The sequence below is a fragment of the Bombina bombina genome, chromosome 6, assembly GCF_027579735.1.
Source record: "Bombina bombina isolate aBomBom1 chromosome 6, aBomBom1.pri, whole genome shotgun sequence".
In the NCBI taxonomy this organism is placed as follows: Eukaryota; Metazoa; Chordata; class Amphibia; order Anura; family Bombinatoridae; genus Bombina; species Bombina bombina.
Window position 1 is genome coordinate 338,316,372 of NC_069504.1, and position 17,444 is coordinate 338,333,815.

At 37.7% G+C, this 17,444-nt stretch overlaps 1 protein-coding gene across 1 annotated transcript in view; it reads left to right on the plus strand.

Moving 5' to 3' along the window:
• NT5DC3 (5'-nucleotidase domain containing 3) overlaps positions 1-17,444 on the plus strand; it is a 163,277-nt gene that overhangs the window by 55,432 nt on the left and 90,401 nt on the right. The window contains exons 3-6 of the mRNA XM_053719250.1: positions 2,868-2,942; positions 4,068-4,123; positions 8,352-8,442; positions 14,463-14,600. Of these exons, the coding sequence (XP_053575225.1) occupies positions 2,868-2,942; positions 4,068-4,123; positions 8,352-8,442; positions 14,463-14,600 (360 nt within the window). The remainder of the gene's footprint in view (positions 1-2,867; positions 2,943-4,067; positions 4,124-8,351; positions 8,443-14,462; positions 14,601-17,444) is intronic.

Consider the following 17,444-nt stretch of genomic DNA (forward strand, 5'->3'; position numbering starts at 1 on the left):
CTGAATTGTGGGTGTGGTGAGGGGTGTATTTATAGGCATTTTGAGGTTTGGAAAACTTTGCCCCTCCTAGTAGGATTGTATATCACTAGCTCATGGACTCTTGCCAATTACATGAAAGAAAGTGGCTCAATTACTTAAAAGTGAAATAAGTCATAATTGAATTTTAGTGATTCAGATAGAATTTATAATTTAAAGGAGTACTTCAGTTATCAAAATGCCCTTGTTCTTCTGATTATCCTTTGTTGAAGAACATACCTAGGTAGTTTTAAGAGCATGTACTATATGAGCACTATTTGGTTTCACTTACAAACGTTGTTCTTTTCACTGCTGCCATATAATGATAGAATTGCACTCTTCTGAACTTACCAAGATACCAAGAGAACAAATTAATTTTGCTAATAGAAGTATATTATTTTTATTTCATGCTACCTTTAAGTAGTGCTCACCAATAAAGATCTATGAAGAATTATGAACATGAAGGAATTTTTCTTTGAAATAATGAAAAGTTATTGTTTTACAGCCTATTCTTGGAGGAGTGTTTCTTATGGATAGACTTGTTGCACCATATCCTGGAACTGCTAAACCCCAACATAGGGCCGGATTACAAGTGGAGCGCTAAATAATTCTCCCGCTCTAGCGTTCATTGCGCTAGAAGTAAGCTTTTTGCACTTGTCTGGGTGACGCTCATATTAGGAGTTGAAAGTAAACAGTTTTCATTCACGCAAGCTCGTGAGAGAGAGATAGATGTAAAAATATATACATATACTTCTTTAGACATGTACAGTATATGTATGTACAGTATCTCTAAGTTAAAGCCCTTTGGCTTTTTTTTTTTTTTTCTTTCTAACATCTGAGACCTCATATCTTTTAACCTTTATAACTTTTTTTTGTGCAATATTTTTTTTAATAGTGTTATGAGTGTAAGTGTACTTTGTATTGTATCTTTTGATGTATTTTGTGCCACTTTTTATTCGAGTGTAACAGTTAAACAGAGCTTTGAGGTCACTGTAATCATTCTAGCGTAAATCGTTATTGTGCTCAAGCGTTTTGCATTTACTTTCAACTCGTAATACCAGTGGTAACCCCGATGAGCACAAACACCCGCGATATAACCCTTATCGCTTACACGCAAACGTTAGCGCTTCACTGGTAATCTGGCCCCTAGTCTATATATAGTATATAGAGCGAAATTATCAAAATCTGTCTGCAAAAGAAAAGTTAATCAGACCCATTGAAATGAAGGTGCTAAACTGAGAAGATATTATCTAGTATCTACTCCTCATTGCTCTTATTTTTGTTAAACATTTTTTTTATTATGATTTCAGTATTATTATTTTTTATATTAAAATAATTGTCTGTGAATAAAAATAACCACACCTTTAGAGTCATTAGTGTCCTCTGAAATACATTTACAAGGGATCTTAATTTTGCTTTTGTGGCAAAATAAATAGTTGAGGCTTTTGTAAAGCTGCTATTCCTTAAAATGTTAACTCATTTTATTTTATAGATACAAACACTCTGCCAAAACAAACTGACATTACATGACCTAATATAGTCCATAGTTCAATAGTTGCTTGCTGTGCATCATAAAATACAACTTCCATTGATGTGAAGTATGTTGTCTGATCACGTAGTTGTAGGGTTATCCCTGTACCCGTGTTTCTCTACAGCTGGGAAGCAGTCTAAAGGTTACAAGCTATATTTACATGTCTGCAGAAATTTTACTTGAAGAGACAAATGACTGCCTTTACCATATGTAAAACACTATTATACTGTAATGGGGATTTGTATATTTAAAACGAATTCACTAGAGAACTGTAATGCCAGGATTGAACCTCACATCTCATCAAAACAATACAGGTTAATCCGATTACTATGCATATGGTAGCATTCAAAATAAAGCCTGGAAATCGTTTATCTAGAATGAGAGTGCTTCTATTTCCCTGGTGGAATTCTTTAAAATCACTTTTTACCATGAAATAGAGTGTTTCGCTATGGGGCTTATACTGCATTTTTGTATGGGGAAAAAGTGCACCGTGAAAATCGTGCATCAAAAATCATATTTTATCAAAAACGTAAAATTTGTATGCAAATCAAACAGGAATAAATAGCATTAAATATGCACAGCACAAATACACTGGATGTGCAAAAAACACATAGAAATTTGTACTTATAAGTACAAAATACAAAGCGTAATTATCATAAAATGGGCTGAACATGAGCATTGCAAGGGTGCGTATGACTTTGTCTCTCAAATCCCAGTGTAATTATCTAAATGTTTCCGGCCTACAGATCTCATATTTTTTTTCTTGCAAATTAAATGGTGGCAAGCTTTATATCAAAACACTAATTACTCTGCAAGGAAAATCACTGTATATGAAAATAGCAGTACATTTAAGGAACAGCGCACTGAAAACAGCGTATTTTGATTTGTATCTGTTATAATATGTTTAAAATGTAATATGCCGGGTTCTTCCTGTGTATTTCGTCCTCCTTTGTGAACTTTTACATAGCAGAGTTCTTACATCATTTCTAAGGTAGACCACTCGCCACTCACAGGGACAGCCTGTTTTCTTTGATTGAACCGAGACTGTCCCTGCGGGGCTAAGCGTGGTCTTTCACTTTTCTGGTGGCAAACTTTTGATCATTAAACTTCTCTCTCACTCTCTCCCATACTCTCTATCTCCACATCTGCAATTTCTTACCAGTCAGGGTGTTTTACAATTAACATTAATTATATTGTTTTATTAAAGATAAAACATGGAAGTTAAGAAATCCCTAAATGGATGAGTTACATTTATGGTTTCTCAAAACTACAGATTTTTTATTTTTTTAAATTAAAATATAATTTTTTTTTCTTCCTATAGTATCCTAATGAATTAAGAAAATATGAATATGATCCAGACTTTGCAATTCGAGGACTTCATTATGATGTTCACAAGGTAGGTATAGAGGGGCATTTAGGGGGTAAGTGCAGCACTCTTAGAGCTTTATATAGGTTTTATTTTGTTTGTTCCAACAATGGGCCAGATTACAAGTGGCTTACTAATGATAGCACGGGACGTGATATGCATTATCGCTGGACCACGCTAAATATATATATATATATATACTGTGTGTATGTATGTGTGTATGTGTATGTATATATATATATATATATATATATATATATATATATATATATATATATATATATATATATATATATATATATATATATATATATATATATATATATATATATATAATGATTTTCAAAAGTTCAACTGCTGAATTTAATTTCTGCCAAAAGCTGTTTAAAATGGTTTTCTGCTGGACGGGAATACTACTATTGACTTCTCAGTGTATAGGATTGGTTAACTATAGCTCCTAATTACGGTATATAATTCAATTCATAGCATTAAAAGAACATGATAGAGCGCTTGTCTCAGTGGTCTGATTTCCCATTTAGTATGTGTATCTGCAAAGCTATGTATAATGCCAGTGCTTATGTAATATTATATTCGGGTCAGCAGATAATCTAGTTTTAAACATTTGGAATTTTTTAACCTTTTTATTGTATGTTTTACATATCTTGATTACCAATATGAACCAGGAAATGGTATATTCATCTGCTTCCAGTTTCATAGTTAATGATTTTCTTCCTATAAATTTTTTTCATGTTATCTTTGTTTTTTCTAATTGTAATGCTTTTCTCTCGCTTCCTTATTTACATTCTGCATTACAGTCTTTCAAGACCTCAACTCCATATTTTTTTTTTTTCCTACTCATCACCTGATTAATTTCTTCATCCAAACGTGTATTTTTTTTTTTTAAGTCATTATTCAGTTATCAAAAAATGACTTATCTAACCCTGCTTCTCATACACATTTGCCAGTGCTTACCTAGCAATATAAACCCCAGGGCTTATCTCTCCGCATTTATTTCCCTGTTACCTGGCAGAGCCTCATGTGTAAATAACTCTCTCACTACTGGCTGATAAGTGTTGATTTTTTTTTTTATTTCTATGCTTGATGAATATGTGATTTATTTATTTTTTTATAATTATTTCTCATGTTTTATTAAAGGCATTATTATTGAAGATTGACGCTTTTCATTACATTCAGCTGGGGACAGTATATCGGTGAGTTTAAGTTTATGTATTGAATATAAAAGAAAATATAATATTAAAAGGTATTGTTTAAATTTATTTCTAAGACACTTATGCTAACTTAAATTGTGATATAAACACTGAATATGACATTACATTTTGTACTTATGCATAGCATATATCAGCAATGATAGGGAACTAAAAGTAAAACATTAAACTGTTGTGATTTAGATAGCGAATGTAATTTGTTCTCTTGCTATCTTTTGTTGAAAAGCATATGCACATTTCCTTAGCAGCAATGCACTACTGGGAGCTAGCTGGCTATTGGTGCCTAAACACGTATGCATCTTGTTATTGGCTAACCAGATGCTGCTCATGTGTGTAAGGTTTTTGCAGGGGTTAAATACGATCACAATCCTTTAGAAAAGTTTATCTAATAATTTAGCTTAAAAATTCACCATTAAAGTTTAAGGGGACTTTTGCCATTATCGTTTTAAAAATGTTCCTAAAGGACTTTGATCAACCACATAGTTGTATACAAGCCGCAGTGCAATAATGAAATGCTGTAACTAATTATCTTTTTGCACTTTGTGTCCCCTTCATACTTCTTTACTAATCTCCACAGCAGCAAAGTGGGCAACTTACAACAATAAACATACTAGAACATTCTAAAAAAAGATTGTGATAATACTACAAGAAAAAACATAGAATAGGAATCTTCTAAACATTCAGAGCACTGTCCATCCAGCACAAAAAGTACTATGGGCAATATGTAACATGGAGGGTGTTTTAACATGAGCAGAACAGTGTTGGCATTAGGGGGCATATTTATCTAGCTCTGTATCAAACTTGATTCCCCGTGTTCCCGGTGAGCCTGAAAATCTAAAGACCGCTGCTCCATAACCTGTCCGCCGAAAATGGTCGGGTTGATTGAAACCCCCTGCTAGCGGCAAATCTGCAGGGGGCGGTATTGCACCAGCAGTTCACAAGAACTGCTGGTGCAATGATAAATGCTGAGAGCGTATGCTGTCGGTATTTATCGATGTGCAGCCAACATCATCCGCAATATCGAATCATGTCCGCTCGCACAATAATAAATAGGCCCCTAGAGGTGTAAAAACAAGTAGCTCTCCTGGTTCTTGGCATGAGAAGTGTAGATTTATATGTTACAGATCTAGCTGTACCAGATTTACAAAGTAATTCTGACCATTGTTTTGGATTTAGCTAGTGCTGTGGGAAGCTCAGGAACACAAAAAGCTGCAAAATAACTAATTTATTCTCCACAACACACGGACACTATAGCATTTCTACTGTTCCAACATAAACAGACGCTAAAGCATGTCTACTGTCCCACTATACACGGACACTATAGCATGTCTTCTGTCCCACTATACACGGACACTATAGCATGTCTACTGTCCCAACATAAACAGACGCTAAAGCATGTCTACTGTCCCACTATATACAGACACTATAGCATGTCTACTGTCCCACTATACACGGACACTATAGCATGTCTACTGTCCCAACATAAACAGACGCTAAAGCATGTCTACTGTCCCACTATACACGGACACTATAGCATGTCTTCTGTCCCACTATACACGGACACTATAGCATGTCTACTGTCCCAACATAAACAGACGCTAAAGCATGTCTACTGTCCCACTATACACGGACACTATAGCATGTCTTCTGTCCCACTATACACGGACACTATAGCATGTCTACTGTCCCAACATAAACAGACGCTAAAGCATGTCTACTGTCCCACTATATACAGACACTATAGCATGTCTACTGTCCCACTAGTATATACAGACACTATAGCATGTCTACTGTCCCACTATACACAGGCACTATAGCATGTCTACTGTCCCACTATACACGGGCACTATAGCATGTCTACTGTCCCACTATACACGGGCACTATAGCATGTCTACTGTCCCACTATACACAGACACTATGGCATGTTTCATGAACCACTGTACACAGACACTATGGCATGTTTCATGAACCACTGTACACAGACACTATAACATGTTTAAAACTTTGTTTTTTTTTTTTAAGTATTATTTTGCAATGTAGGTGTCTCATTCACATCCAGAACTCTGCATATAGAGACAAACTCAGGGGGAAAAAAATCTCCTTTTTAGAAGTCTTTGAGGGACCTCATGGTACTGACAAGATGCGTTAGATCATCTCGCCAGAGTGGAGAGGTTTAGATCATCAGATCCTATGTGTGGCAATGCATGTGTTCATAAATCGAATAATTATCCAGCCCTGCTGCTCCCTGAGTGTCAGTTTGCATTGTTAATGCACAAATTATGGTTTCTCTCTGTAGAAAGTGATTTAAAAAAAGAGAAAAAATAAAGTTTCTCTTTTTGGAAAGGGATTTAAAAAGAGCTGGAAGACAGCAGCTGTACCATTAGGGTGCTGGGTACAAAACAAATGTCTCAGGCTTTAATGTGAATGTGCAGGGAATATTTATGTGTTGTGGAAAATAAATTAGTTCTTTTGCAGCTCTTTGTGTTCCTGAGCTTCCCACAGCACTAGCTAAATCTAGCTTAGACTATTAAATGGTAGATTGTTTTCAAATCCTATTTAGAGATTTATGCTCTTACCAAACAATCCATCAACACAATGCGATTGAGTGCTTTGTTGAAAATCAAATCTAAGGTAATGGCCTTTTTTATTTTTTTTGCATATATTAGTTTATTCACAAATTACCATCAAGAAGTATGTAGTAAGAGTGTGTGTGTATATATATATATATATATATATATATATATATATATATATATATATATATATATATATATATATATATATATATATATATATATATATATATATATATATATATATATATATATATAGCCACCCCCCAAAAAATAACTAAATAACGCCAAATCACTGATGTACTTTTCCAGCTGTATCCAGTCTGCCACTACAATCACAACAGAATAAACCTATAGGAATGACATAATACTGTCTCAAATAATGGATACTCAGTTAGCACATTTACCTTGTCACACTGGATGAAAATCATCCTGAATTACACACTATAGCATGTCAACTGTCACACTATACACGGACACTATAGTATGTCAACTGTCCCAAACAGGAGGGGTATCCAGAACACGGTCAAACTACTGGTCCATGCAACTGAAAAAAATGTGAATGATCTGCTTCCTATAGGACCGGGAGTGCCGTAGCCGCGGCGGCGGATTGGGCCGCAAAAGTACAAGACAAGGCACACAGAGGAGCAGGCACTACTTAGTTGGTATAAATATAAAACATACAATTTATTCAAAAAGCTTTAAAACATAGCCCCCAGACAGGGGTAGAGAGACATACAGGACAAATCTTACGCGTTTTGTGCCCCCTTTATCTATCTATGATTAAGCGCCACCAAGGGGTGCAAAATGCGTACGATTTGTCCTGTATGTCTCTCTACCCCTGTCTGGGGGCTATGTTTTAAAGCTTTTTGAATAAATTGTATGTTTTATATTTATACCAACTAAGTAGTGCCTGCTCCTCTGTGTGCCTTGTCTATGTCAACTGTCCTACTATACACGGACACTATAGCATGTCAACTGTCCCACTATACACGGACACTATAGCATGTCAACTGTCCCACTATACACGGACACTATAGCATGTCAACTGTCCCACTATACATGGATACTATAGCATGTCAACTGTCCCACTATACATGGATACTATAGCATGTCAACTGTTCCACTATACACGTACACTATAGCATGTCAACTGTTCCACTATACACGTACACTATAGCATGTCAACTGTTCCACTATACACGTACACTATAGCATGTCAACTGTTCCACTATACACGTACACTATAGCATGTCAACTGTTCCACTATACACGTACACTATAGCATGTCAACTGTTCCACTATACACGTACACTATAGCATGTCAACTGTTCCACTATACACGTACACTATAGCATGTCAACTGTTCCACTATACACGTACACTATAGCATGTCAACTGTTCCACTATACACGGATACTATAGCATGTCAACTGTTCCACTATACACGTACACTATAGCATGTCAACTGTTCCACTATACACGGACAATATAGCATGGCAACTGTCCCACTATACATGGATGCTATAGCATGTCAACTGTAAAAAGCAAACTATTAAGCTATTTTTATATACAGGCATATGATTAAATAGAGTATTCAGTTTTGAACAAATTATTTTATTTGTGTTTTTGTTTTCAGAGGGTTCAATGTTGTAACAGACTCAGAAGTACTTGAAATGTATCATGGCTCTCATGTTCCTTTGGAACAGATGAGTGATTTCTATGGGAAGGTAAGATTAACTATAAATTATTGGGAGACTTGGTATAATAAATTGGTGCTGTAGGTGTATGTAGCTGCACTTCAAGTACCCTCACCTGCAGGCATAGGTGACTGTGCAGCATGTACTTTGTGGTGCATGTGCCACCGCCTCTAGGTCTCTGTAACTGTGGTGCATGTGCTGCCTCCTCTAGGTCTCTAACTGTGGTGCATGTGTTGCCTCCTCTAGGTCTCTGTAACTGTGGTGCATGTGCTGCCTCCTCTAGGTCTCTGTAACTGTGGTGCATGTGTTGCCTCCTCTAGGTCTCTGTAACTGTGGCGCATGTGCTGCCTTCTCTAGGTTTCTGTAACTGTGGTGCATGTGCTGCCTTCTCTAGGTTTCTGTAACTGTGGTGCATGTGCTGCCTCCTCTAGGTTTCTGTAACTGTGGTGCATGTGCCACCTGCACTATGCCTCTGTAACTGTAGTGCATCTGTTAGCTGCTCTTTGCCTTTTTAACTGTGCTGCATGTGCTACCTGCACTAATCCTCTATAACAGCAATGCATGTGCTACCTCCCTCTGTTCCTCTAACTATATTAGAGGAACCTCGCCACTCAGGTGAGATATTCTTAGAGGTATCATTGGTACAGCGAGGCCCTAAATTTTTTTTTTCTCTTGTTAAGTGTATCCAGTCCACGGATCATCCATTACTTATGGAATATATTCTCCTTCCCAACAGGAAGTTGCAAGAGTCCACCCACAGCAAAGCTGCTATATAGCTCCTCCCCTAACTGCCATATTCAGTCATTCTCTTGCAAGCCTCAACATAGATAGGAGGTCGTGAGAGTCTGTGGTGCTTTCTACTTAGTTTATTCTTCAATCAAAAGTTTGTTATTTTTAAATGGCACCAGAGTGTGCTGTTTATCTCAGGCAGTATTTGGAAGAAGAATCTGCCTGCGTTTTTCTATGATCTTAGCAGACGTAACTAAGATCCATTTGCTGTTCTCACACATTCTGAGGAGTGAGGTACTTCAGAGGGGGAATGGCGTGCAGGTTTTCCTGCAGATAAGGTATGTGCAGTAAAATATTTTTCTAGGAATGGAATTGACTAAGAAAATACTGCTGATACCGAAGTAATGTAAGTAAAGCCTTAAATGCAGCGATAGCGACTGGTATCAGGCTTATTAATAGAGATACATACTCTTATAAAAATGTGTTTTAAAACGTTTGCTGGCATGTTTAATCGTTTTTTAACGTACATTGGTGATAACACTGTAATGTTGGTATAGCCTTAAATGCAGTAAAAGCGACTGGTATCAGGCTGATTAATAGAGATACATACTCTTGTAAAAATGTGTTTTAAAACGTTTGCTGGCATGTTTAATCGTTTTTTAACATATGTTTGGTGATAAAACTTATTGGGGCCTAAGTTTTTTCCACATGGCTGGCTTAAATTTTGCATAGAAACAGTTAACTGAAGCTTCCCACTGTTGTAATATGAGTGGGAGGGGCCTAATTTAGCGCTTTTTTGCGCAGTTAAAATTACAAAATGAATCATCCAGATTCCCTCAGCAGTCCCATGAATACTATAGGACATTTCTAAAGGGCTAAAAAGACTTCCAAAATAGTTTATAGGGAAGGTAATCCACAGCTCTGCTGTGGCAGTTTGTTGTGTCTGTTTTTAAAAACGTCTGTCGTTTTTTTGATCTGTTTTTTGCATTAAGGGGTTAATCATCCATTTGCAAGTGGGTGCAATGCTCTGTTACCTTATTACATGTACTGTAAAAATTTCGTTTGTTTTACTGCCTTTTTTTCACTGTTTTTCAAATTTTGACAAAATTTGATTCTCTTAAAGGCACAGTAACGTTTTATATATTTGCTTGTTAACTTGATTTAAAGTGTTTTCCAAGCTTACTAGTCTCATTATTAGTCTGTTCTAACATGTCTGACATAGAGGAAGCTCTGTGTTCATTATGTTTTAAAGCCATGGTGGAACCCCATCTTAGAATGTGTACCAGATGTACTGATTTCATGTTAAACAATAAAGATCATTTTTTGTCTTTTAAAAACATTATCACCAGAGGATTCTGTCGTGGGGGTAGTTATGCCGACTAACTCTCCCCACGTTTCAGACCTTTTGACTCCCGCTTTAGGGACTCACGCTCAAATGGCGCCAAGTACATCAAGGGCACCCATAGCGTTTATTTTACCAGGGGATTCTGTCGAGGAGAAAGTTATGCCGACTAACTCTCCCCACGTGTCAGACCCTTCGACTCCCGCTTCAGGGACTCACGCTCAAATGGCGCCAAGTACATCAAGGGCGCCCATAGCGTTTATTTTACAAGACATGGCAAAGGTGGTGAATAATATTCTGGCAGCAGTATTAGTCAGACTACCTGAAATTAAAGGAAAGCAGTTAGCTCTGGGGGTAGATACAGAGCATACAGACGCTTTAAGAACCATGTATGATACTACCTCACAATATGCTTAGTCTGTGGGTGATTTTTTTGACTCAGGGAAGATGATTTAACCTGATTCTGATATTTCTACATTTAAAATTTATGCTTGAGAACCTCCACTTGTTGCTCAGGGAGGCTTTGGCTGCTCTGAATGAATGTGTACAATCGCAGGGCCAGAGAAATTGTGTAGACTGGATAAATAATATGCAGTGCCGGTGTGTACTGATGTTTTTCCAATACCTAAAGAGGTTTACTAAACATTTTTTAATAAGGAATGGTATAGACCAGGTGTGCCGTTCTCTTCCCCTCCTATTTTTTAGAAGAATGTTTTCTAATAGTTACCACCACACGGGACTTCTGGCAGACAGTTCCTAAGGTGGAGAGAAGAGTTTCTACTCTAGCTAAGCGTACCACTACCTCTGACGAGGACAGTTGTGCTTTTTAGATCCAATGGATAAAAAATGTTTATTCAACAGGGTTTTATCCTGCAGCCCCTTGCATACATTGCTTCTGTCACTGCTGCTGCGGCGTTCTGGGTTGAGTCTCTTGATGAGGCTTTACAGTTAGCGACTCCATTGGATGAATATATTTGACAAGCTTATGCTAGCCAATTCCTTTGTTTTCTGATGCCTTGTTCATTTGACTAGACTAACGGCTAAGAATTCTGTTTTTTACTATACTGGCGCGCAGAGCGCTATGGCTTATATCATGGTCAGCTGTCGTGACTTTAATAAATAAGCTACTTAACTTCTCTTCAAGGGGCAGACCCTATTCGGGCCTGGTTTGAAGGAGATTATTGCTTATATCACTGGAGGAAAAGGTCATGCCCTTCCTCAGGATAGGTCCAAATCAAGGGCCAAAAAATAATCCTTCCTCAAAGAAGGAACGTCTATTACACAATATTGGACGTGGTTTGTGCTTTAAAGTTTTACTTACAAGCTACTACAGTTTTCATCAAACGTTCACCTTGTTTGTTGTCTATTCTGGACAGAGGAGAGGTCAAAAGACTTTAGCAGCCTCTCTGTCTTTTTGGTTAAAAAGCATAATTCATTTAGCTTATGAGACTGCTGGACAGCAGCCTCCTGAAGGGATTACAGCTCATTCTACTAGAGCTGTGGTTTTCACTTGGGCCTTTTTTAAATGTGGCTTCTGTTGAACAGATTTACAAGACGGAGTCTTGGTCTGCGTTTCATACTTTTCAAATTTAACAAATTTGATACCTTGCTTCTTCGGAGGCTATTTTTGGGAGAAAGGGTTTTTTACAGGCAGTGGTAACTTCCGTTTAAGTACCTGCCTTGTCCCTCCCATCATCCGTGTACTTTAGCTTTGGTATTGGTATTCCATAAGTAATGGATGATCCGTGGACTGGATACACTTAACAAGAGAAAACATAATTTATGCTTACCTGATAAATTTATTTCTCTTGTAGTGTACCCAGTCCACGGCCCGCCCTGTCACTTTAAGGCAGGTAATTTTTTCATTTGAACTACAGTCACCACTGCACCCTATGGTTTTTCCTTTCTCTGCATGTTTTCGGTCGAATGACTGAATATGGCAGTTAGGGGAGGAGCTATATAGCAGCTTTGCTGTGGGTGGACTCTTGCAACTTCCTGTTGGGAAGGAGAATATATTCCATAAGTAATGGATGATCTGTGGACTGGATACACTACAAGAGAAATAAATTTATCAGGTAAGCATAAATTATGTTTTTATAAAAAAAAATAATTATATATATATATATATATCTTTAGAAACGCAAATTTTACCTTGAGAAATGTTTATGTTGCTTTGTAGTGTACTTTATGTGAAACAGAGACTCTTACATTACAATACAAGGTCTAAAAAAAATCCCCAAAATTTTGCTTGATTTCTGAATATCAGGCCCTATGATATTGACCTACTGTAATGGGCTGGCTCCTAAGCTTACATTCTTGCTTTTCAAATAAAGATATCAAGAGAACAAAGCAAAATTTATAATAGGAGTAAATTAGAAAGTTGCTTAAAATTGCATGCTCTATATCAGGGGTCAGCAACCTTGGGCCTCCAGATGTTTTGGAACTACATTTCCCATGGTGCTCAGACAGCCTAAAGAGTGTCTCAGCATCATGGGAAATGTAGTTCCAAAACATCTGGGGGCCCAAGTTTGCTGACCCCTGCTCTATATGAATCATGAGAGAAAAAATGTGGGCTTAGTGTCCCTTTAACGCTATCTTTCTCTCCACTTTCACTTTTCTTCTCCAATCTCTCTCTGCACCTGTTTACCCTCTTAGAAGTAACAGTCTAAGCACTAATAGGGTCCCTATAGTCCTAGAGGAATAACCTATCCTTGCCCTTTAACGGATTTAAAATATCTCTTTAGATAATATTTGTAGATATTTAATCACTTACTTTCACTTGCGACTAGCTAGTGGAAATGATGAGCTATATATACATTACCAAAATACAATCAGATATATGTATTTATGAATAAATTGAACATATTAAGTTATGTGAAAAACATTGGAATGTCAAATATTCATATTTTCATGTTGGGTCAGCGCACATGAGAATATGCGATCGTGTTTGCGCTCAAGTAGAGTGTTAGTTTTTCCTCCACCTTTTTTTTTTTACTTCTTTGACTTCTATAGAGAATTGGTTATTGCGTGCGTGATATTATAAGTTTTTTTTATGCACGTTGGGGTAGCGTGAGAGAGTAAATGGTTTACTTTCAACTTGTAATACAAGTGCAACCCGACGTACGCAAAAAGCTTACTTCTCACACAGTTAACTCTCGAGCGGGAACATTAAACGCCGCTCCACTTGTAATCTTGCCCTTTATGTGGTACCAATGTTTAAAGATGATGCCTTTTGTTAAATTATTAAAAGTAAATTATAATCATGTCGAGACAGTGGGGTGTGTAACTATAGGACCTGACACTCTGTTGAAGTATTACTATACCCTTAGAGCTGTATTCCCTTTCTTTTTACCTTCAAAATTCGAGTTACCTATCTAGACCCTAGACCCCCCCCAAGCATAATTTTTGATTTTATTTCATACGGACAGCAACTATCCTATGCCCATGAATAAAGATTCCCTTTGACCATATACATTTATTAACTATTCCTTAAGCTTTATCCTAAGTTCTCTGTTTGACATTTAAGCTACTTGATTTTAAGTTATCTAAAATCTTTGAGTGAAATAGTTGCTATAATTGCTATAACAATATAAAACTGATGTTCTTCATCTGAGATCCAAGAGTGATCTCCCCTATTTCATAAGGCCTTCTGCTAGAGCAGTGCTCCTATAGGTATATAAGGTCCAAGAGTGACCTCTTCATTTATTTAGAAGGCTTACAGCTCCTAGTAAGGTGTATTAGTGATTTACTGTATATTACAAATTATTTCTTGTGTTCCTTATTTTCATACAACATATAATACTGCATTTTCTGTGACAATGTGAAATATACTAAACATTGGATATTGCTATATGAGAATGTTGTATAATCTTGAAACTATGTCTGTATGCTTTAACTAAAACCTCTATAAAAAAAAAAAAAAAAAAAAAAAATTGTACTTGTGTATTGATTAGGAATTTGTGTTTTTTTTTTCCCCCAGAGCTCAGAAGGCAACACACTGAAACAGTTTATGGATATATTCTCCTTACCAGAGATGACTCTACTATCGTGTGTTAATGAATATTTTCAGAAAAATAACATTGATTATGAACCTGTTCATCTGTACAAAGATGTAAAGGTATACTGGTGCAACTCATACAAGATAAAATGCAAATGTATTTCTTCTTACCTGACTGGACACATTCAGTGGTGGAGAGTTCCCTTGTCTGCATTTTCTTTTTTCAAGAGGTCTCCATATTCGTAGCTATAATAAGGTCCTGAAAGTTTGCAATTGTATTCCCTGTTAGTGTTGGTCATTGAAGGTATCAGTTATACATCAAAGAAAGCAAAAATCCTTTTGCAAAAAACAAATATGAACAGATCACATACATACATACTTCTTACTTATATATTTTGCTTTTCCAAAATTGGGACAATCAAACTGACCTACTCAAATATCTGTCTTTCCACTGACCGAACAAATATTACAAAAAAAAGCATCTCAGGATGCAATATAGCAAATACACGATCAAACTGAAACGTTCATAACAAAAAAAAACATCTTGAATTTAAAATCATTACAGTAGTAGCTCACACCGTATGTGTTTGCCTGCTGCGTTCTCAAACGCAGTCATGACAGTGGATTAACCGTGATATTGAAAGCCATTGTTTATAGATTATCACAAATGTAACAGAATAATTATGAATAGTGCACACACCTCCTAGATGTTTGGCTGTTGGATCACCCTGCTTGGTAACCTTTCTGCTAAGCCTCTGCCTGCTGTATCCTGTAGGCCAAGTGATGGCAACTTCCTAACAGTTTTGGGGCTGCAGATTAATGCCTTAGAAGCATTAATCAAATCAATACCTAAGAAGCCTAAAGGGTTGCATATAAATGTATGGTTATCAAATACACAAATCATACATTTACTTGGTTGCCCACTCATAGGAAGTCCCTAAATCTTACATTTTAGTTTCACTTTTTCCTAGAGGGCCACACATTCTGTGGCACACATTCTTAGCTCTACATTCCAGGGGCCACAAAACAACAAACAAAAAGGGGCCATATGTTGGCCATCCCTGCTGTAGGTAACTATCTGCTCAGTGTCCTACTGGCTGCTAGCAGTGGCTAAACATGGGGCAGAAGCTTTCAGTACACCACTTCAGTAAAATAGCTGCTGATTTTTAAGCTTAAAGGGACATAAGTAAAAAAAAAATAGTGATATGCAAGATTAATTTGAGCCCATCACTGTACATGTATTTGTCTATTTATCTCCCTGCTCTATGCAAAATAAAAATCCCCTGAATATGCAGAGAGCAATGACATTTGTGCTTGGGTATGACTGGAGAATGTATGTTACCTTCAGTGGTTTCAGCCTTTACAATCGTCGTGAGTCTAAGTGTCTAGAACATTTTATCTCAAATGTTTAATGATCTAGTAAACTGAAGCCTCTTAAACATATGAAGCTTTTTACTAATTTTAAACCACCTAGCTCGTATTTATCATATGTATACATGAATTTCACGTTAATGAGCCTGTGTGGATTTACATTTGAGCACCTTATTGCTCCTCATGGCCCTGTGTATACACTGCTGATGCTCTGCAGTTACTAGCTGTCTGCTTCTCATGACCATGTGCAGTTACTAGCTGTCTGCTTCTCATGACCATGTGCAGTTACTAGCTGTCTGCTTCTCATGACCATGTGCAGTTAGTAGCTGTCTGCTTCTCATGACCATGTGCAGTTACTAGCTGTCTGCTTCTCATGACCATGTGCAGTTACTAGCTGTCTGCTTCTCATGACCATGTGCAGTTACTAGCTGTCTGCTTCTCATGACCAGGTGCAGTTACTGTCTGCTTCTCATGACCATGTGCAGTTACTGTCTGCTTCTCATGACCATGTGCAGTTAGTAGCTGTCTGCTTCTCATGACCATGTGCAGTTAGTAGCTGTCTGCTTCTCATGACCAGGTGCAGTTACTGTCTGCTTCTCATGACCAGGTGCAGTTACTGTCTGCTTCTCATGACCAGGTGCAGTTACTAGCTGTCTGCTTCTCATGACCAGGTGCAGTTACTAGCTGTCTGCTTCTCATGACCAGGTGCAGTTACTAGCTGTCTGCTTCTCATGACCAGGTGCAGTTACTAGCTGTCTGCTTCTCATGACCCTGTGCACTTACTAGCTGCCTGAGTCACATGACCATGTGCAGTTACTAGCTGTCTGCTTCTCATGACCATGTGCAGTTACTAGCTGTCTTGCTTCTCATGACCATGTGCAGTTACTAGCTGTCTGCTTCTCATGACCCTGTGCACTTACTAGCTGCCTGCGTCTCATGACCATGTGCAGTTAGTAGCTGTCTGCTTCTCATGACCATGTGCAGTTAGTAGCTGTCTGCTTCTCATGACCATGTGCAGTTACTAGCTGTCTGCTTCTCATGGCCATGTGCAGTTACTAGCTGTCTTGCTTCTCATGACCATGTGCAGTTACTAGCTGTCTGCTTCTCATGACCATGTGCAGTTACTAGCTGTCTTCTTCTCATGACCCTGTGCAGTTACTAGCTGCCTGCGTCTCATGACCATGTGCAGTTACTAGCTGCCTGCTTCTCATGACCATGTGCAGTTACTAGCTGCCTGCTTCTCATGACCATGTGCAGTTAGTAGCTGTCTGCTTCTCATGACCATGTGCAGTTAGTAGCTGTCTGCTTCTCATGGCCATGTGCAGTTACTGTCTGCTTCTCATGACCATGTGCAGTTAGTAGCTGTCTGCTTCTCATGACCATGTGCAGTTAGTAGCTGTCTGCTTCTCATGACCATGTGCAGTTAGTAGCTGTCTGCTCATGACTCTGTGCAGTTACTAGCTGTCTGCTTCTCATGACCATGTGCAGTTACTAGCTGTCTGCTTCTCATGACCATGTGCAGTTACTAACTGTCTGCTTCTCATGACCATGTGCAATTACTATCTGTCTGCTTTTCATGACCCTGTGCAGTTA